The sequence below is a fragment of the Lasiosphaeria miniovina genome (genome assembly GCF_030549165.1).
Source record: "Lasiosphaeria miniovina strain SMH2392-1A chromosome Unknown B0T26scaffold_3, whole genome shotgun sequence".
In the NCBI taxonomy this organism is placed as follows: domain Eukaryota; kingdom Fungi; phylum Ascomycota; class Sordariomycetes; order Sordariales; family Lasiosphaeriaceae; genus Lasiosphaeria; species Lasiosphaeria miniovina.
Genome location: NW_026848222.1, coordinates 5,516,126 through 5,539,077, shown reverse-complemented (window position 1 = coordinate 5,539,077; position 22,952 = coordinate 5,516,126). Strand labels below are relative to the sequence as shown.

Genomic DNA, 22,952 nt, shown 5'->3' with positions numbered 1-22,952 from the left:
CGTTGGCCGTTGGAATAGAAATAAACAACAGACGAGCCTCAATTGCAAAAACCCGCAACGAGTTTTGGGACCGCACGACTGTATTGCATCTCCCGCAACCACAAGCGCTTGCGCCCTCAAAGTCGACCTGCCGCCCCGGCGCGACTTACTCAGCGCCTCTTTTTGCCTAGATCCGTCGCGTCGTCTTTCCGGAAACATTGAACCCCGAGTCGCATGAGCAATGGCGCCCCGGGCATCGCTGCAACGGCGCACCCTCGCGCCCCAGTCTGAACATGTCTACGAGCTAGGCGTTGTCGGCCGGTGCGTTCGCTCGATTCGGGCAATCCTCCTCTATTAGATAGCCCACAATGCTGACTCTTTTTCGCTCTCCCCGTGCAGCAAAACCGGTATCACCCTCAAGGACACGGGCATCCGCGACGAACATGGCATGGAACCCATCGACGACCTCTTCTCGCCCAATCCTTCGGACGACGATAGCAGCGACGGAGAGCCGATGGATCTTACTGCTAGTACGTTTACATGTTTCCTGCTCCACCGTGTTTTAGTTTCGTCGCCTTTGCAGGCGCTCGTGGCTGACCATGAATCTTTTCTTTCTTTGCAGCGTCTGGTATTGGCCCCGCGGCTCTGCTGAATGGCCACGGCAATCGGCTAGCTATACCACTCCCCCTCCCGCGCGTCCGGTCGCCAGTCAAAACGAGCCTCAATTCGCCGGCGCAAAGAAACCGGCTACTCGCGCGGAGCTCTTCGCCCACCCGCGGATCTATTGTCCGAGAGCGCGACTCCCAGCCGAACCGTGGTCAGATGGCCGCTAAGCGCCGCCTAGATTTTAGTGCTTCGAAGTCTTTGTCTCTGCCACAGCCGCTCCCAGGCAAAGGGGGCTCCAGACTGAATAGCACCAGTGGCTCGGCAAGGGATCTAACTAATGGTTACTACTCCGACAGTAGCCTCCAGGAAGAAGAGGAGGAAGAGGAAGAAGAGGAGGAAGAGGAGGAAGAGGAGGAAGAGGAGGAAGAGGAGGAAGAGGAGGAAGAGGAGGAAGAGGAAGACGTCAACAACCTCATCGACGAGTCCCTGGCTATGCTTAATGCCGGAGGCGACGACGACTACAACTTGCCCGAACAATCGGAAAACCAACAAGACTCGGACCCCGCTGTTTCCTTTATCGAGGAACAAAGCGCGTCCTCTTCCACGGCGAAGCGGAAACCAGGAAGGCCACCCCAGGTCAAAGCCAGTGGCACTGCATTATCACGAGGACGGCCGTCAGTGAAGAGAGCCGTTCCTGTCGTGGTTGAGGAATCTGAAGAAGAGGCCGACGAGGAACCCAAGGACGAGCCAGAAGAGCCTGAGCCGGCTGCAGCGACAAGCGATACACCAGAAGAAGAAGAGATGGAGGAGGATGTAGTAACCAAGCCACTAAAAAAAGTGCCTAAAAGGCGCGGACAACCGCCCAAGGTAGGCAAAGCCGCAGCAGCGCCAGCGCCAGCAATAGAATCTCCAGCACCGGCCGTGGAAGCTCCAGTGGCGAAGCGTAACAAGCGGCGCTCACTAACAGAAGTAGAGGAAGAAGAAAGCGCAGTCAAAGGGGAAGACACGGCGACGCGCCAACCAAAGCGACAGCGCACCGACTCCCGGTCCGGGGCCAGCGCCACGGTATCCAAGAAGACAAGCACTGCTAGAAGCAGTAGCCAAAATGCAGCCTCCGAACAACCAGAAGCCGCCGTGTCCAAAAAGACAGGGGCTGCTAAGGGCAGTCGCCAAAAGGCGCCTTCCGAGCAGCCAGAAGCCGCGCCGCCCGCCAGCAAATCCGCACCGCCGCCGCCGGCAGTGAAGGGCAAACGAGAGCGGCCCAAGCGCAGGTCATCAGTTGATCCAGGAGACACCTCATTGGTCGCGGTCGCCAGCCGGCCGCCGTTGCCGAAGTCGCGCGGGCTGCTGATCAACAGGCGCGACGCGCTGGGCGACTCGGGCATGTTCCAAACGCGGTCCGGGCGCAACTCGATGAAGCCGCTGGCGTTCTGGCGTAACGAGCGCGTCGAGTTCGACCACGACGAGGCCATGGAGGACCGGTTCACGGGGCGCAGCCAGCCCATGAAGTTCATTGTCCCGACTATCAAGGAGGTGGTGCGTGTCGACGAGCCCGAACCCGAGTTCTACGCCAAGGCGCGCAAGGGGGGCTCTACCAAGCGGGGCGGCGGCGCGCGGCGCGGGAGGAAGCAGTCGTCGTACGGCGACGAAGACGACGACAGCCGCGGCCCCGCCGACCCCTGGGAAGTCAACCCCGGCACACTCAGCGGGGAGGCCGTGGTGTGGCAGCCTGACTACGAGACGAACGCGCCCAAGCCCGACGACTTGGTCGACATGGAGGAGCGGCAGCTGGCCATCAGCGCGTCGGCCATCCGCCCGCAGGCTGTCAAGGACTCCAACTTCCTCTTCGCTAAGACCATTAACGAGGGCTTCTTTGGCGCCGGCGTCGTCGACCTACCGCCGGGCGCCGAGAAGCGCTCCAAGAACACGCGCAGGATGTTCATGACCTTCTTCGTCTTCACCGGCCGCGTCCTCGTCACCGTCAACGACACCGAGTTCCGCATCAGCAAGGGCGGCATGTGGTCTGTGCCGAGGGGTGAGCCAAACCTACACAACCCCGCCATGTAAACCGTAAAATGCTGACCGTGTGGTAAATATAGGGAACTACTACAGCATCGAAAACGACTACGACCAGCCCGCGCGCATCTTCTTCGCCCAGGGTTGCGAGGTGGCCCCCCAGCCGCCTCCGCAGGACGAAAACACCTCGTAGGAGCGGCCAGCCGCTGACCTGGCCGAGTGGATGAAACGGTGTAGAACTTGCGAGGAAAGGCCTCTGAGTATTGAAGTATAGTGTAGTGTGATGCGGTACGGGCTGCCCTAGTTCCATGGAAATAACTAGCCAGCAGCCAGCCAGCGCTGCGCGTGCTGCCTTTTTTTCAGGAGTACGCTTTTAAGGGACGGACAGGATCGGAGTCAGGGGTGGATGGAATCAGGAGTTCGGGGGCCAGGGGACTAGGGAATCACGTAACGGGCATCTACTGACTGTTGCGTTTTCGGTTCCGTTTTCTCTGTTCTGTGTGCTGTTTTTTTGCGGCTGTCTGTTGAATGAATGATCGGGCTTCCTTATATATACCTACTCGACCAGCTAACTGAGCTGTTTTTTTTCCCCTCTTTTCTTATGATTGCCTATCACAGAAAATTCGGGCTGTCTGTGTCTGGTCTGTCTGGTTATATATATCTGCCAGCGCTGGAACCTGGGATTATCTGATTTATTCCATGCTATCGAACCAAGCTGTGGAGTAGATGAATGGACATGAATGCTAAGTTTCGGAACTATGCATAGTACATACATATGTCCATAGTGATATCAAAACGAAACCTACGGATCAACAGGCTTGTAATGCGGTCTGTGGAACGGGGTGACGTCTGCTCGTTAATGGCAGCTGCTTGTCCCACATTGTTTTCGCTTTTCTTCGTCTCCACCTCCCCCTTTCATGCCAGAGGCGAACCAAGATAACATGGTAAATAAGAAAGGTAAATATCTAAATAAAACGAGGCTCAAACCATCCTGCCCCGCATTAGGAAGACAGATTCGAACGTCAGTCGTTTCAAGAAAACTAATAAAATTGTTCACATCGAAGAAGGGTATCTATGTTCAATGTCTGTAGGCCTGTCCGCTGAGAGGAGTCGCAATACCGATACAAGCAGGCTTCTGACTAGCGCAAAATATACTACCAGCACACCCCAAGTATATAGACCTACTATACTATCTACGACAGCATCGCTGTCCGCCCTTAGGCCTCCTGTGACAGCACCTTCTTCAGCCCCGCCATGTCCTTCTCAAAGGCCATGATCTTCTTCTGGCTAGTCTGGAGCTTGTCGAGCAGGTAGTTGATCCGGTCCGTGGTCTGGTAGGGCTTAGTCGGCAGGCTCGCGAGCACGCTGAGCTCCGTCTCGACCTTGTCAATGTTCTTGGTCTCGATCTTTGCGAGCTCTGTCAGCAGCGCCAGGTTCATCTTGGACTTGATCACAGTATCCTGCAGCAGCTTGGCGAAGGCCGACTGGTACACGGGCTTGCCGGCGCGAATCGTCTGGGGACGCCCGTTCACCGACTTGACGGTGATGAGCTCGGCGTCGGCCAGGCTCTCGATGGCGGACTCGGCATTGGCAGCCCCAGGGCTGGTGGAAGAAGCAAATGTGTTGGACAGCAGCACTTCGTTGTACCGGAGGCTCTCCTTCTCCCCTATCTCCTTGATCAGATACCAAGCTTGCTCTGTCGACCAGCTCTTGTCTCCTTCGCCAGTTTTCTTGTTGGTGAGCAAGAACATCCTCAAGATCTCTGCCGCGCTCTGCTCGATGATTTCTGAAACAGCCTTCTTGGGAGTCTGGCCGATTTTGAGCCTGCGCGCAAGGATTTGCAGGTCCGTCAGACGTCCCCCAAGCGCCTCTATGCACTCGTCCAGCTCTCTTAGATCTTCCCGGCGCTGCTTTTCGGTGATGACAGGGCTGGGGGTTGCATCCTCGCCTTCGGTATCTGCTAAGCCATCCTGAAAGGCAAGCTGGGAGATGACAAATTGCTTCGCAACGACGGGCGACAAGTCGCCTAGTGTGACCTGGTGGAAGACGCGATCTGGCAGGGCCTTGGATAGCGACTTCGAATACGAAGTATCATTGGTCAAGAAGATGACATGAGCGATGTTGGACTGCACAAGAGCTGCAGCCCAGTCGGAAAGTTTATCGTAGACAATGGCTTTGTCCTCATTCTTGTGCAAGAAATTGTCGATGACGACGACGGCTCGCTTTTCCGGGTGGGCCTCGAGGTAAGCATCTTCCGAGAGGTCCGCGTCCGGGTCCGTCTTCTTTCTGCCGTCCAGGGCAACGCTCTTGAGCGCCGAGGCAGAAATCTCGAGGATTTTGACGACCTGTGATTCCAGGTTCTCGGAGAAGCCAGCCTTGACGCCCGTCGTCCCCTGAATGGCGAGGTCGACGAGGTTGCTTATGTTGTTGGACCACGAGAACACGGGTCGATACCCAACCTGACCGGCAAGGTTCCCAATGAGACCAGCCTCGCCACGGGCCTCCACAACCGGCTTGCAGTCCAGGACCAAAACATCCTTCCGTCCTTGGAGAACTTGGTCTAAAATAAGCTCCCTCCCTCCGGAGCCCCGCGGCCCATGGACGACAACAAAGGTGTCTACCGAGTCCAGCAATGCGCCGTGTATGGAGTCAATCAGATCCTTGCGGTGGGTAAATAGCGCATTGAGGCCTTCGTGCTCGTTTCTCCGCTTACGGAACACACGAATATCGTCCGCCTGACGCTTGAACCATTTGTACAGCTTGCTGTTGGTGAACTCAAAAGACCTTTGTACGTGGGCCTATGCAACGTCAGCACTGCACCGTTTCTGAGAGGAGCCCAGAGAGGAGCCAAAGGGAACTAAATGCATCAACATACCTTAACAAAGTACTCGCGGATCGGATCAAACACGGCCACAGTGAATGCAGCCAAGAAGGCGGCAACGATGGGGATGACAATCCGTGGGTGGTTCGAAACCCAGTCCCAGATGCGGTGAGCCTTGACACGCTGCTCGTATGACAGGCGCAACTTGGTTGCAGTTTTGCTGCCCTCCTCGCGGAGAATGAAGCCGTGCATGCAATTCCTTGCCATTACGGCGTCCCTGACCATGGAAAAATCGACGTAGGCATACCTTGGTACGACTTTGGACTCGGAAGATTGAGAAGAGATGTCGCTAATCTTTCCGTACTGACGAAAGATGCTGTACAGCGTCTCTTGGGAGAGATCTGCAGGCGGCTCCGAGTTAGTAGCAGGCACAAACTCGACCCTCAAGCGGCCCTTTGGGAACCGGTAGAGGTCCTCGAGCCATGGGCGGCCCTGAACAAGGCCGACTCTGATGCCCCGGAAGAGGCTGAACCACGGCCGGATTGGGTTCTTGTCCAGGAGGTCGGCGAGGTTGTCTAGGGGGTTGTCAGCAACTGGCTAAGACAGGTAGCAGCAAAGGGGGGTGCCGCCAAATTACCTACCTTGGATCTGGGATGCCGACATGTCGCCTAGATGGGTAAATTTCACAAACGCGCCGCCGTCCTTGAGCCGGGGAATAATATCCGTGACCTTGATCGGAACGTCTTCAGGGATAGCCCGCTTGACCATGTTGATGGGATCGAGCATGCCAAAAGACGAGTTTTCAAACTTTTTGAGGATATCGGCGACATCGCGACTGCTCTCCCATGGGCGCAAGAAGGTGATGAGACTGAGCCTCATGGGGAATAGGTCTGTTTGAGGCATTAGCCTGGTAATTCACACACGAATACGGTAATACACGACTCACTGCTGAAAAAGAGAATAGCCTCGTGGGGTGCGGCGGCGATATGCCCGCTCTCCTTGTACTCGGTGCTGACAGTGGTCTCCCATCTCCGGGATGTTCGCCTGTTGTGTCCCGGGGCGAGTGGAAGTCGGAGCTGGGCGATACGGGCCGCGGCGAGCGATGACGCCTCAAGGCCGCCCCGCCTAGCCAGCGGCCGATACAGAATGCGTGCCGGGATCATCTCCTCATGGCACAGCACGATCCTGACCAGGGACGGACAGCTGAACTACCGAAGGTGGACAGCCTGCGGTCATACACCGTGTAGGATATGCAGGTCCCGGCAAATGACGGCGCACACCGTAACGGCCGCGGCTTAGCGACAGAATGACTTGCGTATCTAGAAGCATCGCGTCAGCAAATTGTCGGTCAACCTTGAAAACAATGTTGAACTGCTTGTTCAAGACGAGTCACTCCACTCACCTCAGAGCTGCAATGCAATGCAATGCAATGCAATCCCAAATAGGATGCTATAACAAGAAAAGAAGGCCCGCGATGTTTGCCCCTTTCAACTTGAAACTTGAGAGAAAATGCTTCACTCGTTGGCTGCAAATTGAAGAATTGCAGCTCCTTCAGGATGGCTGGGTGCCAATGGAAGTTAACGGACTAAGAGCACCGGCAGCGCAGCGGCAGCGGCAGATCAGCCTAGACCGGGCTGCTGCCAGTGAGGTCATCGAAGGGGCTAAATAAGCCTTTCCCAAACTGGTCCAGGCCCCACGCTCAACGTCCAAAGAGCACAGACATCACCGCCAACAGCCAATGAGCATCGCGATTTGTTCTCATTGGCCAGGGGCGGCGGGGCTCTCTTGATGCAGGTCCTCTGACGCTTTGGGCCATTCGCATGGACGGGAGGCCGTTATCACGAGACTTTGGCTTTCGCGGAAGCGCCTGCCCCTCGCTGCCCTCACGCTCGTTTGTGGTACCCCTCTCTGCGGCCTGCTGTTTATATTGCCCTCTGTTGCATACCCAGCTTTGCCCTCATTAACACCGATTCAATCCACTCGCTCCCACCAGCAGCTCCAATCGGCCGTATACAACAAGGAACCCTCGCTCTCCGATAACTACCCGCCAGTCGCATCCCCACACAACCGCCACAATGGGCTGGTTCTGGCAGTCAGCTTCTTCCGCTCCCTCAACCACCACCACCACCATCACCACCCTAACTATGGCCTCGAACCCCAAACCAGCCCCGAGGGCGGCCGCGGCCCCGAACGCGTCCAAACAAGCGAACAGCAACTCCGACATGGACCCCGAGATCCAAAAGTTCCTGGAGATGCTGCAGGAAGAGACCAAAGGCAACCAGCAGAGATACCAGCAGCAACGAGAACAGCAGCCAGCACCCACAGACGACAGCCGCAAGAAGCCGTCCCCCTTCTCCTTCACAACCTCGCGGACCTTTTCCTCATCATGGTTCACCATGAAGGGGTCCGACAGCGAGTCGTCCACACAACACCAATCCCCACCACCACCCACGCGGTCGCCCGAGTCGCTCGCACTCTCAGAGGTACAGCTCCCCGAGACCATGTCGTGCCGGGACGCGTTCGACTATGCGTGGCACTGCCACACGGTGGGGTCGCAGTGGAACGCCATCTACCGGTACGGGACGATGCGCAACTGCAGCGACCTGTGGGACGACTTCTGGCTGTGCATGCGCACACGCACATACGGCGCCGAGCAGAAGTCGGCCGCCATCAAGGCGCACTACCGCGAAAAGGAGGAGAAGAAGTACGGCGGCGGTCGCCCCAGCAGCGAGGACGTCTGGCAGAGCCGCCGCGAGCCCGCGCAGCCCGGCGAGGCTTTCCAAGAGAAGTTTGCGCCCCCCGTCCACGACGACGTCGAGTACCAGCTCGCCCAGCTCGAGCGCAGGAGGAAGATCCGTGAAGAGCTGGGCATTGCGAGTCGGCCGCAGGACGACAGTGATAAGGACCATTAGTTAGACCGTCTTTTTGTTGTTATTATTATCTAATGTCGAAACTTTTTCCAGCCCTTGAGTCGTTATTCACGTTGGACTTTCTGAGACGAACAATGCGTTACTACCTTTCTGCCAGCCCTAAATATTTTTTCCTAAGGAGATGCACGAGTTATTATAATCCCTAATACCGAGTCACGATGCCCTGTCTTCTTCATAACATCCACTCGTGAAGGCTTTTCTAGGCCGAGTTGATTACGCCATTCAAGACTTCTATCCTTAGGAATGGGATATGATCTCATGGGATGGTATGAGATGTGATCTCACGGGGATCAACTTGGCCACCTTACAGCTACACTCGGGAGGTGGTTTACACTACACTTCTGCTCGTGTTCGACTTGTCTCCGAGTTTGATCCTGGATTGACGCAAGGTCTACCGTTCGCTTCCGACCTGTTGATCTACCCTGCATTTGCCTAGCACTTGGCCGCCGGATACGAGCTTTCTTGTGCCGTAGGACTGCCAAATATCAGCCAATATCTTGGTCATGGGATGCAAGTCTAAGGCCGTGGTAAGATACTTCGAATCAGGAGATGTCGCTCTTTCCTCTTGGACGCCAGCAATTCCCCCCAGAACAGCATTGGTAAACCCTGTTCCCTCAATTCAACTATGGAGAATAGAAATCATAAAGCTACTCTAATAGCTACTACATTCCTAATTGGTCATCGGCCACGGGTAGAACCTCTTTCTCAAACTGGGCTCATCGGAATATGCTTGGAATATGCTGGCCGTTAATAGCCTGGCAGCTACATTCCTGGTGAGGAATGGAGCTCTGGGCAGTTAAGTGCCTTGGTGTGGTGTCTACCGTTCGCTTCCGACCTGTCGATTTACCCTCCATTTACCCAAGACGTGAGTTATTAGAACCCCTATTATTGAACATCAAAGCCATCTCCTCCCTCGTATAGACGCCTCAAAGTTTCTCTCCAGGGGAGGCGCGAGCAAGTAGAACCCCTAATGTAGAATCTAAAAGCCGTTATCTCACTTGTATGTATGCCCCTAAGCTTTTCTCTAAGGAGACGTACTGACTAATTACTTCAGATCCCTTATAAAGAACCTTAAAGGCCTCGTCTCCCTCGTATAGATGCCTCTAAAGTTTCTCTCAGAGGGAGGCGATAGTAATTAGAACCTCTCAGATATAATTCCAAAGCTCTGTGTTCCTTCTACAACTGCCTGTCTTATTAGTCAAACGACCTCTCATCTCTAGAGGTATTGAAGTATTACATCTTGTACCATAGACCTATCTAACGAGGACCCATGGCCATCCCATAGCTAGAATTGAGCCACGGCAGATCCAGAGTTGAGCTAGAGCAGGGAGGAGAGAAGAGACGACCAGAAACACCAATCTCGTGGGAATGCAACGCGGTGGACTTCCCTCAGAGGAAACCCTTCCACGCCAACCTTCACGCAGCGATCCTTCAAACCTCTTAGAGAATCCCTCGCCAGTAACTATCTAGAGCTCGCCATGATGGTGGGTGCTGAGGCCGTATACATCAGACCTCATAGTTACATGATCTTCCAACTTTGGGTCGCTCTTCCGCAGTACCTTGGCGACTTCTGCCTCTCATTATCAGTCTAATTTTCTTTCGTATAAGTGCCAACGAACTCCTACGCGGCGCTCAGTTTTGTTGAGCTTCGTTTGGTCGTGTATTTGCTGCTGGAGTTGTTAGGAAACTGTACGAGATGTTCCGCAGTTGACAGTTTTATTTGATGGTACGACCTAGTGATGCACTTGGCTTGGTATACCTGAACTAAGCTCGCTTGTTCGAGCAATTTTTATGGTCGCTGTCGCGTGGGCAATATGTCTCCGATGTTTATGCCTTGAAAAAAAGCCCACGATAATACTTGGAGCTCTAACCTAGCCGCAAGCTCCTATGTCAGGTACGCTAAATCACAACACAACGGTTGATTAAGGTGCTTACTCCCCTTAGTCCGGCGTTTTCAAAGCTTTAACGAGCAGCCATCCGAGCGGAAAATGATAAGCACTTTTGATAGCGTATTGATCCCTTCCTACTGTTCTCTCCTTATTACGTTGGGATTCTGGCATCACGAGTTTTGGCAAGACAAGTGAGGGCGACAGGGGTCCATGGGTGGAAGTGCACTTTCGGGCAGTCACGACACAGTAAACATTTTCCAACATCAGGGCAATGGCAATGTACCACACAACATACAGCACGCGGACTAAAGATGGCGAATTTTTGTTCATTGCTAGGAAATGGGAATCGTTATTAAAATACAAGCCTGGAGCCTCCGGAACTTTTTCCCCTGTATCATGATCATGATAATAAAAGCAAAGCAGATCTAGGTGTCGGCCCATACCCATTACTCCGCAGATCCACTGAGCGCGCACTGCAACTCATCGAAAGGAGTCCAATCTACTAATGCATAGGGAATAGCAGACGAATTAAGGCGGCTAATTTAATCGACCTCCTCGACAGTGGGGCCATCATCGTGGGTGGCACCAGCTCCGCCACCCGGAGCACCGGGAAAGCCACCAGGACCGCCGGGCATACCGCCAGGCATGCCACCGGGCATGCCACCAGCACCCGCACCGTAGAACTTCATCATGATGGGGTTGGCAACAGCCTCGAGCTCCTTCTGGTGCTCCTCATACTCCTCACGGGTAGCCTGCTGGCTCTCGTCGAGCCAAGAGACGACCTTGTCAATCTCAGTCTTGAGTGTCTCCTTGTCGCCAGCATCAAGCTTCTCATCGACCTTGGAGTCGGCGAGAGTGTTGCGTAGGGAGTAGGCATAAGACTCGAGACCGTTCTTGGCAGAGACGCGACGGGCCTCAGCCTCATCCTCCTCCTTGAACTTCTCGGCCTCGCTGAGCATGCGCTCAATCTCCTCCTTCGAGAGGCGGCCCTTGTCGTTGGTGATAACGATCTGGTTGGTCTTTCCGGTGCCTTTCTCGACGGCGGAGATATTGATGATGTTGTTGGCGTCAAGATCGAAGGTAACCTCGATTTGAGGAACGCCACGGGGAGCAGGAGGGATGCCGGTAAGCTCGAACTTGCCAAGCAGGTTGTTGTCCTTTGTACGTTGACGCTCACCCTCGTAAACCTGGATAAGCACACCAGGCTGGTTGTCGGAGAAGGTAGAGAAGACTTCGGACTTCTTGGTGGGGATGGTGGTGTTGCGGGGGATAAGCTTGGTCATCATGCCACCAGCAGTCTCGATACCCAGTGACAACGGGGCAACGTCCAAAAGCAAAATCTCGTTGGTGGACTTGGAAGAAGTGTCGCCAGACAGGATAGCGGCCTGGACGGCAGCACCGTACGCGACAGCCTCATCGGGGTTGATGGACTTGTTGGGCTCCTTGCCGTTGAAGTAGTCGGTGATAAGCTTCTGGACACGGGGGATACGGGTAGATCCACCGACGAGGACGATCTCATGGACCTGAGACTTGTCGATCTTGGCGTCGGTCAGGACTCGATCCACGGGCTGAAGGGTGGAGCGGAACAGATCCTGGCACAGCTCCTCGAAGCGGGCACGGGTGATGGAGGTGTAGAAATCAATACCCTCGTACAGAGAGTCGATCTCGATCGACGTCTGGGCAGACGAAGAGAGAGTACGCTTGGCACGCTCGCAAGCAGTGCGAAGACGGCGCAGGGCACGGGCGCTGGAGGAGAGTTCCTAGGGGGAAGTTAGCGTTTGCTCGAAAATAAACATAAAAAAGTCTGTGCGTCTCAATGACTAAGACACGGCCTAGGACTCTGCTTCACGGGTGCTGTAGGATCGTTCTGAAAGCAAACTGCACGCTGCCAAAACTCGTGATGCCAGAATCCCAAGGTAATAAGGAGAGAATAGTAGAAAGGGATCAATACCTTTCGATGTTTTCTCTTGAATTCGTTGACGAAATGATTGACGAGGCGGTTGTCGAAGTCCTCACCACCCAAGTGAGTGTCGCCAGCAGTGGACTTGACCTCAAAGATACCCTCCTCAATGGTAAGGAGTGACACGTCGAAGGTACCACCACCGAGATCGAAGATGAGCACATTCCGCTCGCCCTCAACCTTCTTGTCGAGACCGTAAGCAATGGCGGCAGCGGTGGGCTCGTTGATGATACGTAGGACGTTGAGGCCAGCAATTAGACCGGCATCCTTGGTAGCCTGACGCTGAGAGTCGTTGAAGTAGGCCGGAACAGTGACAACGGCGTTGTTGACAGTGCCACCGAGGTAGGCCTCAGCGGTCTCGCGCATCTTTGTAAGGATCATAGAGGAGATCTCCTCGGGTGTGAAAGTCTTCTTCTCGCCTTTGAACTCAACCTCAACGACTGGCTTGCCACCACGGTCGATGATGGTGAAGGGGAAATGCTTCATATCGGCCTGGACTTCAGCATCGGCGAACTTGCGGCCAATGAGGCGCTTGGCGTCGAAGACGGTGTTGTGGGGGTTCATGGCGACCTGGTTCTTGGCGGCATCTCCGATGAGGCGCTCCGTGTCCGTGAAAGCCACAAACGACGGTGTTGTCCGGTTACCCTGGTCATTTGCAATAATTTCGCAACTGGGAAAAAGTCAGTGCAATGCTCAGAAGCTAGCAATCCCGGGTTTCGGGAATACCAGGCTCGAGTGACGAGAAGTCAGGGAGGGATCAAGCTTACCGATCCTCGCGGAAAATACCCACGCAGGAGTAGGTAGTACCCAAGTCGATACCGACAGCGGGAGCCATGTTGAATATGAGAGCGTTTCTTTTCTATCAACTTGTGGTGATTGTGTAGATGTAGAAGCTTGTGCGATATTCCCGAGTGTGGTTTGGGGAAGAGAAATGCGATGCAGAAAAGTTGTTCAGGACAGTGATTGAGGGAAGGAGGGGCAGAAGAGCTCGCAGAATTTAAGTTGCAGGTCGACCTTGCACTTTTTTTCCACGAGCTTCCGTAGGTTTCCTCCACCCCACCTACGCCGGGGTACAAAGCAGCTACTTGATTGACCTGGCAACCTCCAGCTGCTTCTCGTTCACACCAGACCGAAATGGAACCTTCCACACCCGTCGCCCTCCAGCGATTTGACTTCTTTGACCTTCTAATTATCCCACTAGAGTTTAAAGGTTTTCGTCTTAGAAAGAGACCACTGCAACTAATGCAATCACGCCTCCAGAGCCCGAGCCGTGACTTTTATTGGGCTTAGATAGACTTTTGTCTCCACCAGCTGTACGGATTACAGTCACTTGCACCAGGCCGCAAGGTCCCTTTACGCCTCTCATCTCGTCTCCGCTGCCGCCAGCCTCGTGCAGTGACGGCCTGTGTCGTGTTTTACCTCGATTCTTTTCCCTTCTCCGTGGTGGGTTTGCCATCTGGTGAGCGCCAACCACTCAGCGCCATGCCGGAACATCCTCAGCAGGACTGCACCGTCGATTGATCACGATCCATTGCATTAATTCGAGCGTCGCAGCACCCAATGGGCCATGACGGGCATCTACCGTGCTGCCAGACATAGGTGAAGATGCCTCGGGGTTTGGGCAGGCAAGCAGCATCTGAGGCGGAGCTGGGCAGGAGTGCCGCCAACTCCCAAGTGTTGGGCGGGTTGAGGGAGCATGAAAGGCATGAAAGTTCCACAAGTACCCCGAAGTACCCCTCTGGACCCACACTCTCTTTCATGCGGGCAACGCAGCCTCCTGCGGGTCTGGGTGCTTGGGTGCCTGATTCCCAGCGCCTGGGTTTCTGCCTTGCCCGAGCAGCCTGGGCTATATTAGTTCAATTGGATGCCGGTGGCCTTTTCGACAACGGTGCGCCAGTCGCTGGGCTCGGCCGTTTGCAGATACGACGCTCTTGAAGCTCGTTTGGGCGTGTTTGTTTGCGACTGCAATTCCCCCTCGTCGTCATGAAGTCATGGATGGTTGGTGCGATAAGGTAAGCGGCGATTCTGTGCCCCGCACCCACCATATTCTCCACTCAGCGGAGGAAGTAGGAGGGGCACGGCGAGACACAACCAACAGCACGGGCTGCCTATCACCGAGTATCGCCGCAACGGGCGAGTTCTACAGAACGCTGCTAGACCCAGTTAAAGAGCCGACGACATTGGTCCTGCATTACCCGCAGCGAGAGCTTAGGTGCTTAGTGAGGTTTGTGGCTCTATTAGTGAGGCACCTGCAAATCAATACTGCCTATTCCAATACCATTTCAGCACACTGGAACTTATTCTTCTCCCCGGCAACAAGATTACAGCCTCATCGTACCCTAAGGGAAAATAACAAGAAAATTTAAAGAGGGAAAGGCTTGCCCAGCCAAGATGTTGATCAAAGAGTCTCACGCCGACGTGCAGACGACGGCCAATGGAACGGAGACTTCGATGAGTTAGTCCAGACCCCCATCCTGGGTTTCTAGGAGAGCTTATCGCGCTTGCTCGAGGGGAGAGCCTGGGGAGACGAGATCTACTAGTACCGAGTACCTACCTAACAAGCACATCCCACAGGAATCTTCCTGTTCCACCCCACGATTCCTGGATACCCAAACGCGTGAGCGCCCGACGAGACAGACGGGGCTTCTCGGTTATCTTAGTTGCTGTGTCTCACAAACCTATTATCTCGCTAGGCGCTTTCCCGGAGTCGTGCTGTTCAGCGAGATTTACCAAGGTTAGCTCGCCGTGCTGTCCTGGAGCTCTGTGACGAACCTATTCCCCTCCTCCGAGCTCTAGCCCCCATGTTCCATGGATCGGGGGTGTTGGTGGGACGAGAGCTCGGTGATGATGGTGGAGCTTGGATCCCCGGCAGTTCCTCCGTGCTGTTCCTAGACTACATGAAAAGCAAAAACTGGGTCCTGTCCTTTAGAACCGGCGAAACTGACTGGTGGTGGCGTGATATGTAGTCACTGGCCCTGTCGCCCGATTCGCTCGCCAGATCGCCGGCCAGGGGTACATTGTCGCTGCACCGAGCAGCTACCACGACTTCATCGGCCCCGAGCCGCTGGCCTACGATGTCCCAGGGACCGACAAGGGAAACGACCTGAAGGTGGCCAAGGTGAGTTGGCTGCCTTGCGCTGTTGGGGAACGCCATACCCCTTAACAACAACGCCCTGCTCACCACTGATACATCGTCCTCCTAGACTCTCGAATCCTACGACGAGGACTCGTACAAGACGGTCGACTACCTCCTCACGCTGCCGACATGCACGGGACGCATCGGCACGACAGGAATGTGTCTCGGCGGACACCTAGCCCTACGCGCAAGCGTACGCACCGTCCCTCCCCCGCCCCCTATTTAACTATCCCTTGCATCCCACTTCCACTCACTCACACCCCCCTTGTCCCCCTCAGCTTTACCCGCGCATCACCGCCTGCGTAGCGTACTTCGCCACAGACGTGCACAGCCGGACGCTGGGGCCGAACAGCGGGGCCAACACATCCGCGGACGCGCCGGCGGGGAGCGCGCACACGCTGGACAAGCTATCCGAGATCCGCGGTGAGGTGGCCATGATCTTCGGGCTCAAGGACACGCACGTGCCGGACGCGGGGCGGGACCTGATCCGGGCGAAGCTGCGGGCGGCGGGGGCCGTGTTCAGCTTCTACGAGTTCGCGTGGGCGCAGCACGCCTTCATCCGCGACGAGCTCAGCAAGGGCCGCTACGACCCGGCCATCACCAAGGCGTGCTTTGAGGTGCTGCTGGAGCTGTTTGGCCGCGTGCTCAACACGGAGCTCGGCGACCGCGACGGCACGGTCCACAAGGTTGAGCACGTCTGCTAGGCCGCTTCCCCTTTCCTATGCCCTATAGCATAGACATGGCTTCCATAGACGCTCAAGGTTTATGCGCCGTGTTGTGGCTGGTTGAGAACAGGACACACAATCCCTCATTAAACCAAAACAAGTAAATAGGAGGTGCGAACATGGACTACAGGCTTCTAGCGAGTCAACAGACAAGCAAGCACTGCAAATATATTTATTGTATTGTGCATTAGTCCGAGTCATATCTTAACCTACTTACGTCAATCACCTCCAGGCTTAGCCAAGAGGACAAGCCCCTTGACCTCACGAATGTGTACTATGGGGGTAGCGGTAAGTAAAACCTGTACAGATGGTATTGACAGGAGTTTTGAAGGTACCTCTTGCCGGAAAAACCCCCCTGTGGCGAATTCCGAGAAACCTGAACAGGGGGTTTACTTTTGCACCATACCACAGTAGTATCAAACTCTCAACATTTAACTATTCACCTCCCACGCGCAGGAGCAAGGGTAAGTAAATAAAATAACAAGAACAGAAGACCTTTAGAGTCCTCTTTAAATAGAAATACAAGGTATCATCGCGCGCGTATGTACCTATGCTAGAACATGTGTCCGCCATAGCTATCCCTCAGCTGGTACGCCGGGAGCGACGGCACACATTACTTCATGTCTAAACCTGTATTTGTAAGATCGCGTCGCGCGGCCATGTGCCATGTCCATGGACAGCGTCTGACAAGCAAAAACAACAGAGAGTAGAAACACCCCGAATCCCCAAACGCCTTTTTTATGTTTTCATCAAACGCCGCCAGTCCATCTTGTTAGACTGTCTCGGTCGTCTTTCCTTTTCCCCTTTTTATGCACATTTATCTCTAACCAGCCAACGCTGTATAACACAGGGCGATTTCCACCCCCGCCGAGCGTGAAGGCCCATAGTGCTTGGGTTCCCGTGGGATTAGTTTAAACCCTCTCAGTCTCCCATTAGACAACGTCGTTCATATTCTCAGTCGATCAAGAACTAGGACCTGTTCGACGGACCCGGGTTGTTGCCGGTGGGATTACCCGTCTCCCTGTTGATCTGCTGCTGCGCGAGTGCGCGAATGACACTGGCACCCCGAGCCCTTGCACCTACAGCTCCGCTCGGAGCATTCTGCAGCGGATGCTGCGGGAGCGGCAGGTTCGTCTGTATGGACAGGTTCGCAGGGTTTGGCGCGTACACAACTGGAGGGGGTGGCGGCGGCGGCGGAGGGATATTTGAGTAGAGAGCCGGGGTTGGAACAGCTCCGGCGGCATACATCGCGGCTGGGTACTGGGAAAGCGGTGCCTCCACGCTATCTTGCCTCTCGAGGTCAAAGGACCTGTTACTGCGATTGGTATCGGCACGCGTCACTCGGAGGCCTGGCGCGCCCTCGCCAACAGGCGCCAAAGGAAGTGTATCTCCAGCCTTGCGGCGGCCGCGCTGCGAGTCTCTGGCATTCTGGAAGTCACGGCGAACGCCTTCGACATCGACGGCACGTTTCCGGTCTGCCGACGCTTCACGGCTGTTAAGAGTGTCGTCGTAAGCCCAATCGTCCAGTGCTTCAATAACGGGGTTTGACGTGTTCAGCTGCTCAGCTGCATGCTTCTCGACGGTTCTGGTCGAAGCGCCGCTAAGCGACCGCTCCATGCCCGAATTCGCAAGTTTCTTTGCCGCCTTTTCCTTATCGGCCTTCTCGCGAGCAACGGCAGCAAAGTCGTCGGAGACGGCCACGTTGTATGCAGGGTTCTTGGGCCCGCCGAGAGGCTCGCCACCACCACCAGGTCCGTTGATGGGCACGAGCTTCAGGGCAAGCGCCAGTGCGCACAGGAATTTGGACCGGCGGGTGCCACGAACAGCGTCGTTGTGCCAGTTGGACTTGTGTTTGATTGCAATCTTAAGCGTCAACTTATCCAAGTCGCCAACGCCACCGACAGCAATAGTGACATCAGGTTGGAAGTCGCGGCTGTTCTCGGGCGAGCGCACGAACTTCTCAATCTCGAGGCGTAGAAGCTCGATGTCTTCAAACGGTGTGTCGAACGACACGTTGACATCGATCACTTCCTTCATGGCCTTGCTTCGTGTCACATTTTCGATCCACTGGTTGTTTAGAATGATGTTTGGAACCTAGCCACGGTAAGTAGCTGACAAACGAGAAGGGAATTCCTGTCCACATACCTGAACGACCTGCATCTTGTCGATGCGGGTAAACACCGTGTAAAGCAACGAGATCTTCTCCACTACGAGCTGCTCCTTCTCAGGGCCCGTGATATCGACACGGTCGCCGACATCGTAAGGGTGCTTGACGAAAAGGAAAATGCAGGAACCCAGAAATTCCTGAGTGGTGACGGCAAAGACAAAGGACAAAGAAAGCAGCGTAGTTCCAGCTGTTGTCAGAGTCGCGATGAAGCTGCTCTGGAAGACAGCCACTGAAATTTCGTTAGCTCTAAGCCTCAAATTAGCGCACCGCGGATTAACTTACAGAAGATAATGATCACGATAAGTAGGACGACGAAGAGGAGGACCTTATCGAAGACAGTTAAAGCCTGGCTGATATCCTTCATACTGTTTGCGATTGCCTTCCTCTCCTTTCCAATCTCGACAACTTTGCGGACCATCTCATCCAGGCTGATGTCTCCATTCTGGTCGGCATCGATAGCGTTGAAGCACTCTTCGGCCTCCTCGTGGTGAGCAGGTCCCAGGACCTCGGAAATATCTTCCAAAGACAGCGATTCCTTGCCCTCGACCACGAACGACATCCAGATACGTCGCGCCATGGCTTCCGAGCTCCGGACCTTCTCGAGCGCTTCCACGACAATTGAATGGGCCGAGTTGGGGTTAAAGACCTGCTTTCCCGTGATATCGGAGGCGATGTTTCCAAAAACTGACGTGATCTTGTCTCCGAAACGACCGACGTCGCCCAATAGCCTCATAGGCGTCGCAGCGCCCCCCTGCTTGCCCTTTCTGAGTTTGACGTTTGAGAGTATCATGTCGATGCTATCGTTGATGATGTAATCCTCTTCGGCAAACTCGGGGCAGTACATGGGGAAGAGAGTCCGAGAGGCATCGTACATGAGGCCCAAGAGGCGGATCTCGTGCTTGGAATCGTGGATCCGGTTCGCAAAGGACCTCTGGTGGTATGTAATGCTGATGAGCTGCACGATCGCCTTCTCTCCAAGAAGAACTGCGGATGACAGAAAGAGGGACAGTAGGATACGTGTAATGGTATCAACCCATTCAAGCTTGTCCATGATCATGAACTTGAACACCAGCCACGACGAAAGGGCCCAGAAGAACATAGAGAAGGGAATCTCGAGCGCCCGGAGCACGGTTGCGTATTTTCTGGTCCCTGAGCTGATGACACCGCAGAAGAACATGAAGATCGGAGGCAGAAGATGTGCCACCACCTTGCCGACCCAGAGAGACAGCCAGGATATTTCGATCCACAGGAACAGCCGAAACAAGCTGCTGTTGCTGGTGCCGCCCAAGCTGACTCGGTCCTTGTCCCCGTCGCCAGTGAAGGGGAGAATAACGAGTGGTATGGCGAGGAGCAGGGCGACGGGGACGACGTAGAAGAGATAGCGGGTGACGGCAGAGAAGCCGACAATTTTGTTATAAAGGCGGCCCATGGCGTTCAGCGACGTCTCTTCCGACATGCTCGAGCCCGCCCGCTTCAAGTCTCGCTCCACTCGCCTCCGACCGGCCGGGGTGGGGAAGAGGCCGCCCTTTTCGTCGTTCCCATCCATATCCGAGTTGAGTAGGGTCTGGTTGGCCTTTCGGGCACCCGAAGAGCTCGCATTGCTGCGGATGGTGGTGAGTGGTATCTCCTGCATTTCGGCGCTGTTCCTGCCAGCAATTGGCACGAACCCCAGATTTCGCGGCGACCGCGGCGATCTTAAAGACATTGGCCGGCAGTGAGGGGTCTCGAGACCTGTCGAGACGTAGGCGTGGCGGGGAGGAGTAGGTGTCGGCAAGGCCTTTCGCGAGGAATGTGGGGGTGGTGACGATGATGGATCGACGCGCTGGGTCTGCTCGTTCGGCAAGCAGACAGAAGAGGGACCAAACGAGTGTCAAGTTCCACGCAACAATGCTGGAGCAAATATGCCGTCAAGCATCAACAATTGAATAAGACCTAGTCAAGGACCTTGGAAGAATTCGCACGCGTGTGTTTGGGGGTTTCTATATGGGGTCTATAAATAGGTAGATAGTGGGCTAGCGGCGCAAAGAGACAAAGGACAAAGGACGAAGAGAATGGCCGTGACAGTCCTCAATGGAGGAACCCACAAAGTGGCATCGACTCTCAACCGAAGCGAGAACCGACTGGAGAAGTAGGTGATAAGGAATGGAGGACGTGGCCGGGTCGGATCTACACGTGTAGGAGGTGGGAGGGCGCGATGAAAAAAGAGCGAAAATTGTGTTTTACATACTGAGTAGAAGGGAAATCGTCCCCTCTCGGTCGATACCATGGCCAGTTTCCCGCTGGCATTCAGACCGCGCCTCGCCCGCCAAGAAAGGGGTCTCCCGAATGCCAATTGGGCCCTTGCGGGCCGCTTTTCTGGGTACAGGTGCGGAGATAAGTCGTTGCACTGTGCTGGCGTCGCGGTCGCGGAAGGAGCACGTGCTTAAGCGAAGCGACAAGGGTGCAAAAGGTGCAGCCGCGAGAGGAAGCATTTCAACTACCCCGCACCCCGCTTTCCCAATCACCACACACAAGCCATGAAGCAGCACGTCTCCGTACAAGAACTTTCGGCTTCCAGCCTCTCACCCTCCAGCAGCAGACCTCTCGAAATCCTGCCGGGTCATCGGAAAGTCAGGTTCGCTCTAGAGCATCGTCTTCAATTCATTGAGAGCCGGAAGAGCAACAGGCGGTCTACGAGGATGGCCAAGCAGATCGTTTTCGAAACATTTACTCCCGACGAAGTCACAGCATATGATCGACGAAGCTGCGAAACTCTTCAACGAGAACTACGGCACTTGGGGTCCATATTCGGAGAAACCAGGAAAACCTGTCAAACTCAGCACAAAGAGACTGCGAGAGCAATATCTGGCCGATCCCGCAAGCTCTGACACCCGAGTTACTGTCGACGGCATTCTTGCTGGAAATGCCTTTGTGTGCCGTTGGAAGTATCAAGACAGCATCATCTGTTGGGTCACTCAGTTAATTGTACACAAGGAATATCGTGATCATGGCCTCGCTACCAGTCTTCTGCGTTCACTCAGGCTCGATACAGACGACATCTATGGCCTTATGAGTTCACATCCACACGCATGCTTAGCAGCTGCTAAGTCCTTTGGAAGTAAGTACAGCCCTGCTGGCATAGCTTCTATTTCTAATACCAAGCAGCACATGTCGGAAAAATCCCTCTAGACTTCATCTAAGCGAACGCAGCTGGAATCATAGGGGCTTCGCCAGTATCCTATATCAAAGATGCGAAGTTGTGCGGCGACCTCTTTGATCCTGATGATACGAGCGGCCTCATTTCTGGCGTTAATACCTTCTTTTTCGTGGACCATGAGGAACCATTGCAGGCTTTGACTTCGATTCAACAAGATTGGAAGTGGCCATTTGGCAGCCTGCCGGAGGGTAAGGAGTTTCTCCTTCTGCTGAAGACTCGTCAATCGAGATCGCGGTCTTCATCAGCAAGTGGAAGGGATCCTGCCAACCCATCTGGGTAGCTATTAAGTAGTTTTCGCTCCCATGTACACAGAGGAACAGGGCTCGAGCTTGCAAGATCGGGATGAGAGAGATGTAACTGGAAAGGAACATCATGGCTGTGGGGCCGGTGTGTATGGGTCGTCCTACCATCTTCACCATCGAAAACTGAGCTTGGTGGGCGGCGAGCACTGTGCGGGACTTCAGCCGTTAGCGCAAGGGCGATCGGCCAGGGGCTGGTGGCGTCAGCCTCTTGCTGGGACCGCCTTTCCCATTTCATATTTTCCATGTCCCCTTGCCGCTACATTCCCAACGTTCCACCACAACCAGCCCATTGGCGTTTGGATGAGCGAAGGCCCACCTGCGCTACAGAACTTTTCTTGGAGAGACGAGACGAGGTAGACTAATTTTGCGCTGCAAAACTCGCCTCTGTCACAAATTGCATCAGGAGCTCAGAAGGGCTTCCTAAACAAGCCAAACTACTCCACTGAGCACAACGATCGACAAGGCACCCAGGTTTTGATTCCGGTGGCGTTATGTATACACACGATTTACCGCTGGTAGCCTTTCACCACTTCACATATTGTAGCCCGGATTATTACGAGAATTTTTATGCAAGAACCCCTAGCATCCCGTCTTGTGTCTGCGTACGGCAAGGTCACGGATTAATTGTATATGATACACTCCGGATTATGTCCACGACACAACTCTGTACTGTGGTCGCGTGCAAAAATAAAACCCCCTTGTCATGTACCTGTGGGGCAAACACTTTACGCGTTTTTGACTCGGTATGGGGCTTTTTATCACCCATCATACCACAGTACACAGTGTTTTTTGGGACAGTCTTTGCATTGCAGGCTTCAGATGGGCCGCTTATGCCCCTCTCTCGCCCCTCGCCAGGCAACTTGAAAATGTCGACGGAGTTCCCAATTGGGCGATGCTGCCGAACAGCAATCGCAATCATCAATCCACTGTGCTCGGTTGGCAACGTCATTCATATCACTACAGGTGAGGACGAAAATAACGATCTGCGCCGCAGTTTGCGGTGTAAGCTCCCACTACGTCACCAGAGTCCACAAAATGCTTTCTTCCCCTTCCGATCCGAGGCTGGCACCCGTCAGCGAACGGAGAAGGCGACCTGAAAATTTGTCCAATTGAGACCAAAGTTGGCCTAGCTTGCCAGCCGATGGCCTCAAGCGGGCCCACATGGAGTTGGCCCCTTGTGAATACGAAGGGGCATTTCGTTTCGCAATAGGATTACCTTGACCCA

General features: G+C 54.6%; 7 protein-coding genes across 7 annotated transcripts; 4 read left to right on the top strand and 3 right to left on the bottom strand.

Annotated features, from left to right (window-relative positions):
- Positions 1-220: 220 nt before the first annotated feature.
- B0T26DRAFT_750533 (kinetochore CENP-C fungal-like protein) lies at positions 221-2,794 on the top strand (the record flags this gene model as incomplete). The annotated part of the gene is made up of 4 exons (XM_060445237.1): positions 221-300; positions 379-509; positions 602-2,620; positions 2,685-2,794. 4 exons carry the CDS (start codon positions 221-223, stop codon positions 2,792-2,794), a joined length of 2,340 nt encoding a protein of 779 aa, XP_060299167.1.
- Positions 2,795-3,425: 631 nt separating this feature from the next.
- B0T26DRAFT_256766 (RNA12 protein-domain-containing protein) lies at positions 3,426-6,737 on the bottom strand. Its single transcript, XM_060434014.1, has 4 exons — positions 6,369-6,737; positions 6,064-6,312; positions 5,477-5,997; positions 3,426-5,399 (listed from the first exon to the last, which is right to left on the bottom strand). Exons 1-4 carry the CDS (start codon positions 6,583-6,585, stop codon positions 3,819-3,821), a joined length of 2,568 nt encoding a protein of 855 aa, XP_060299166.1. The 5' UTR covers positions 6,586-6,737; the 3' UTR covers positions 3,426-3,818.
- A 634-nt stretch (positions 6,738-7,371) lies between these two features.
- On the top strand, positions 7,372-8,468 carry B0T26DRAFT_256525 (uncharacterized protein). Its single transcript, XM_060434013.1, has 2 exons — positions 7,372-7,596; positions 7,888-8,468. The coding sequence occupies exons 1-2, from the start codon at positions 7,498-7,500 to the stop codon at positions 8,332-8,334; spliced, it is 546 nt and encodes a 181-aa protein (XP_060299165.1). The 5' UTR covers positions 7,372-7,497; the 3' UTR covers positions 8,335-8,468.
- Positions 8,469-10,783: 2,315 nt separating this feature from the next.
- B0T26DRAFT_674835 (heat shock protein 70 family) lies at positions 10,784-13,036 on the bottom strand (the record flags this gene model as incomplete). The annotated part of the gene is made up of 3 exons (XM_060439754.1): positions 10,784-12,001; positions 12,193-12,871; positions 12,969-13,036. 3 exons carry the CDS (start codon positions 13,034-13,036, stop codon positions 10,784-10,786), a joined length of 1,965 nt encoding a protein of 654 aa, XP_060299164.1.
- Positions 13,037-14,191: 1,155 nt separating this feature from the next.
- Positions 14,192-16,498, top strand: B0T26DRAFT_705868 (dienelactone hydrolase). The gene is made up of 7 exons (XM_060441777.1): positions 14,192-14,425; positions 14,522-14,656; positions 14,776-14,818; positions 14,895-14,935; positions 15,168-15,319; positions 15,405-15,530; positions 15,616-16,498. Exons 2-7 carry the CDS (start codon positions 14,593-14,595, stop codon positions 16,039-16,041), a joined length of 852 nt encoding a protein of 283 aa, XP_060299163.1. The 5' UTR covers positions 14,192-14,425; positions 14,522-14,592; the 3' UTR covers positions 16,042-16,498.
- Positions 16,499-17,031: 533 nt separating this feature from the next.
- B0T26DRAFT_750528 (Mechanosensitive ion channel-domain-containing protein) lies at positions 17,032-19,934 on the bottom strand (the record flags this gene model as incomplete). Its single annotated transcript, XM_060445236.1, has 3 exons — positions 17,032-18,156; positions 18,208-18,458; positions 18,512-19,934. The coding sequence occupies 3 exons, from the start codon at positions 19,932-19,934 to the stop codon at positions 17,032-17,034; spliced, it is 2,799 nt and encodes a 932-aa protein (XP_060299162.1).
- An 811-nt stretch (positions 19,935-20,745) lies between these two features.
- On the top strand, positions 20,746-22,095 carry B0T26DRAFT_772653 (uncharacterized protein; the record flags this gene model as incomplete). The annotated part of the gene is made up of 3 exons (XM_060446561.1): positions 20,746-20,922; positions 20,957-21,326; positions 21,410-22,095. 3 exons carry the CDS (start codon positions 20,746-20,748, stop codon positions 21,703-21,705), a joined length of 843 nt encoding a protein of 280 aa, XP_060299161.1. The 3' UTR covers positions 21,706-22,095.
- Positions 22,096-22,952: the final 857 nt, after the last annotated feature.

Coding starts and splice junctions, on each gene's coding strand:
- B0T26DRAFT_256525 (XM_060434013.1), top strand. CDS start 7,498: ATGGGCTGGTTCTGGCAGTCAGCTTCTTCCGCTCCCTCAACCACCACC. Junction 7,597..7,887: donor ACCCCAAACCAGCCCCGAGG/GCGGCCGCGGCC, acceptor CGGTCGCCCGAG/TCGCTCGCACTCTCAGAGGT.
- B0T26DRAFT_256766 (XM_060434014.1), bottom strand. CDS start 6,585: ATGATCCCGGCACGCATTCTGTATCGGCCGCTGGCTAGGCGGGGCGGC. Junction 6,313..6,368: donor GGCTATTCTCTTTTTCAGCA/GTGAGTCGTGTA, acceptor TGCCTCAAACAG/ACCTATTCCCCATGAGGCTC. Junction 5,400..5,476: donor TCCGCGAGTACTTTGTTAAG/GTATGTTGATGC, acceptor GACGTTGCATAG/GCCCACGTACAAAGGTCTTT.
- B0T26DRAFT_705868 (XM_060441777.1), top strand. CDS start 14,593: ATGTTGATCAAAGAGTCTCACGCCGACGTGCAGACGACGGCCAATGGA. Junction 14,936..15,167: donor GTTCAGCGAGATTTACCAAG/GTTAGCTCGCCG, acceptor CGTGATATGTAG/TCACTGGCCCTGTCGCCCGA. Junction 15,531..15,615: donor ACCTAGCCCTACGCGCAAGC/GTACGCACCGTC, acceptor TGTCCCCCTCAG/CTTTACCCGCGCATCACCGC.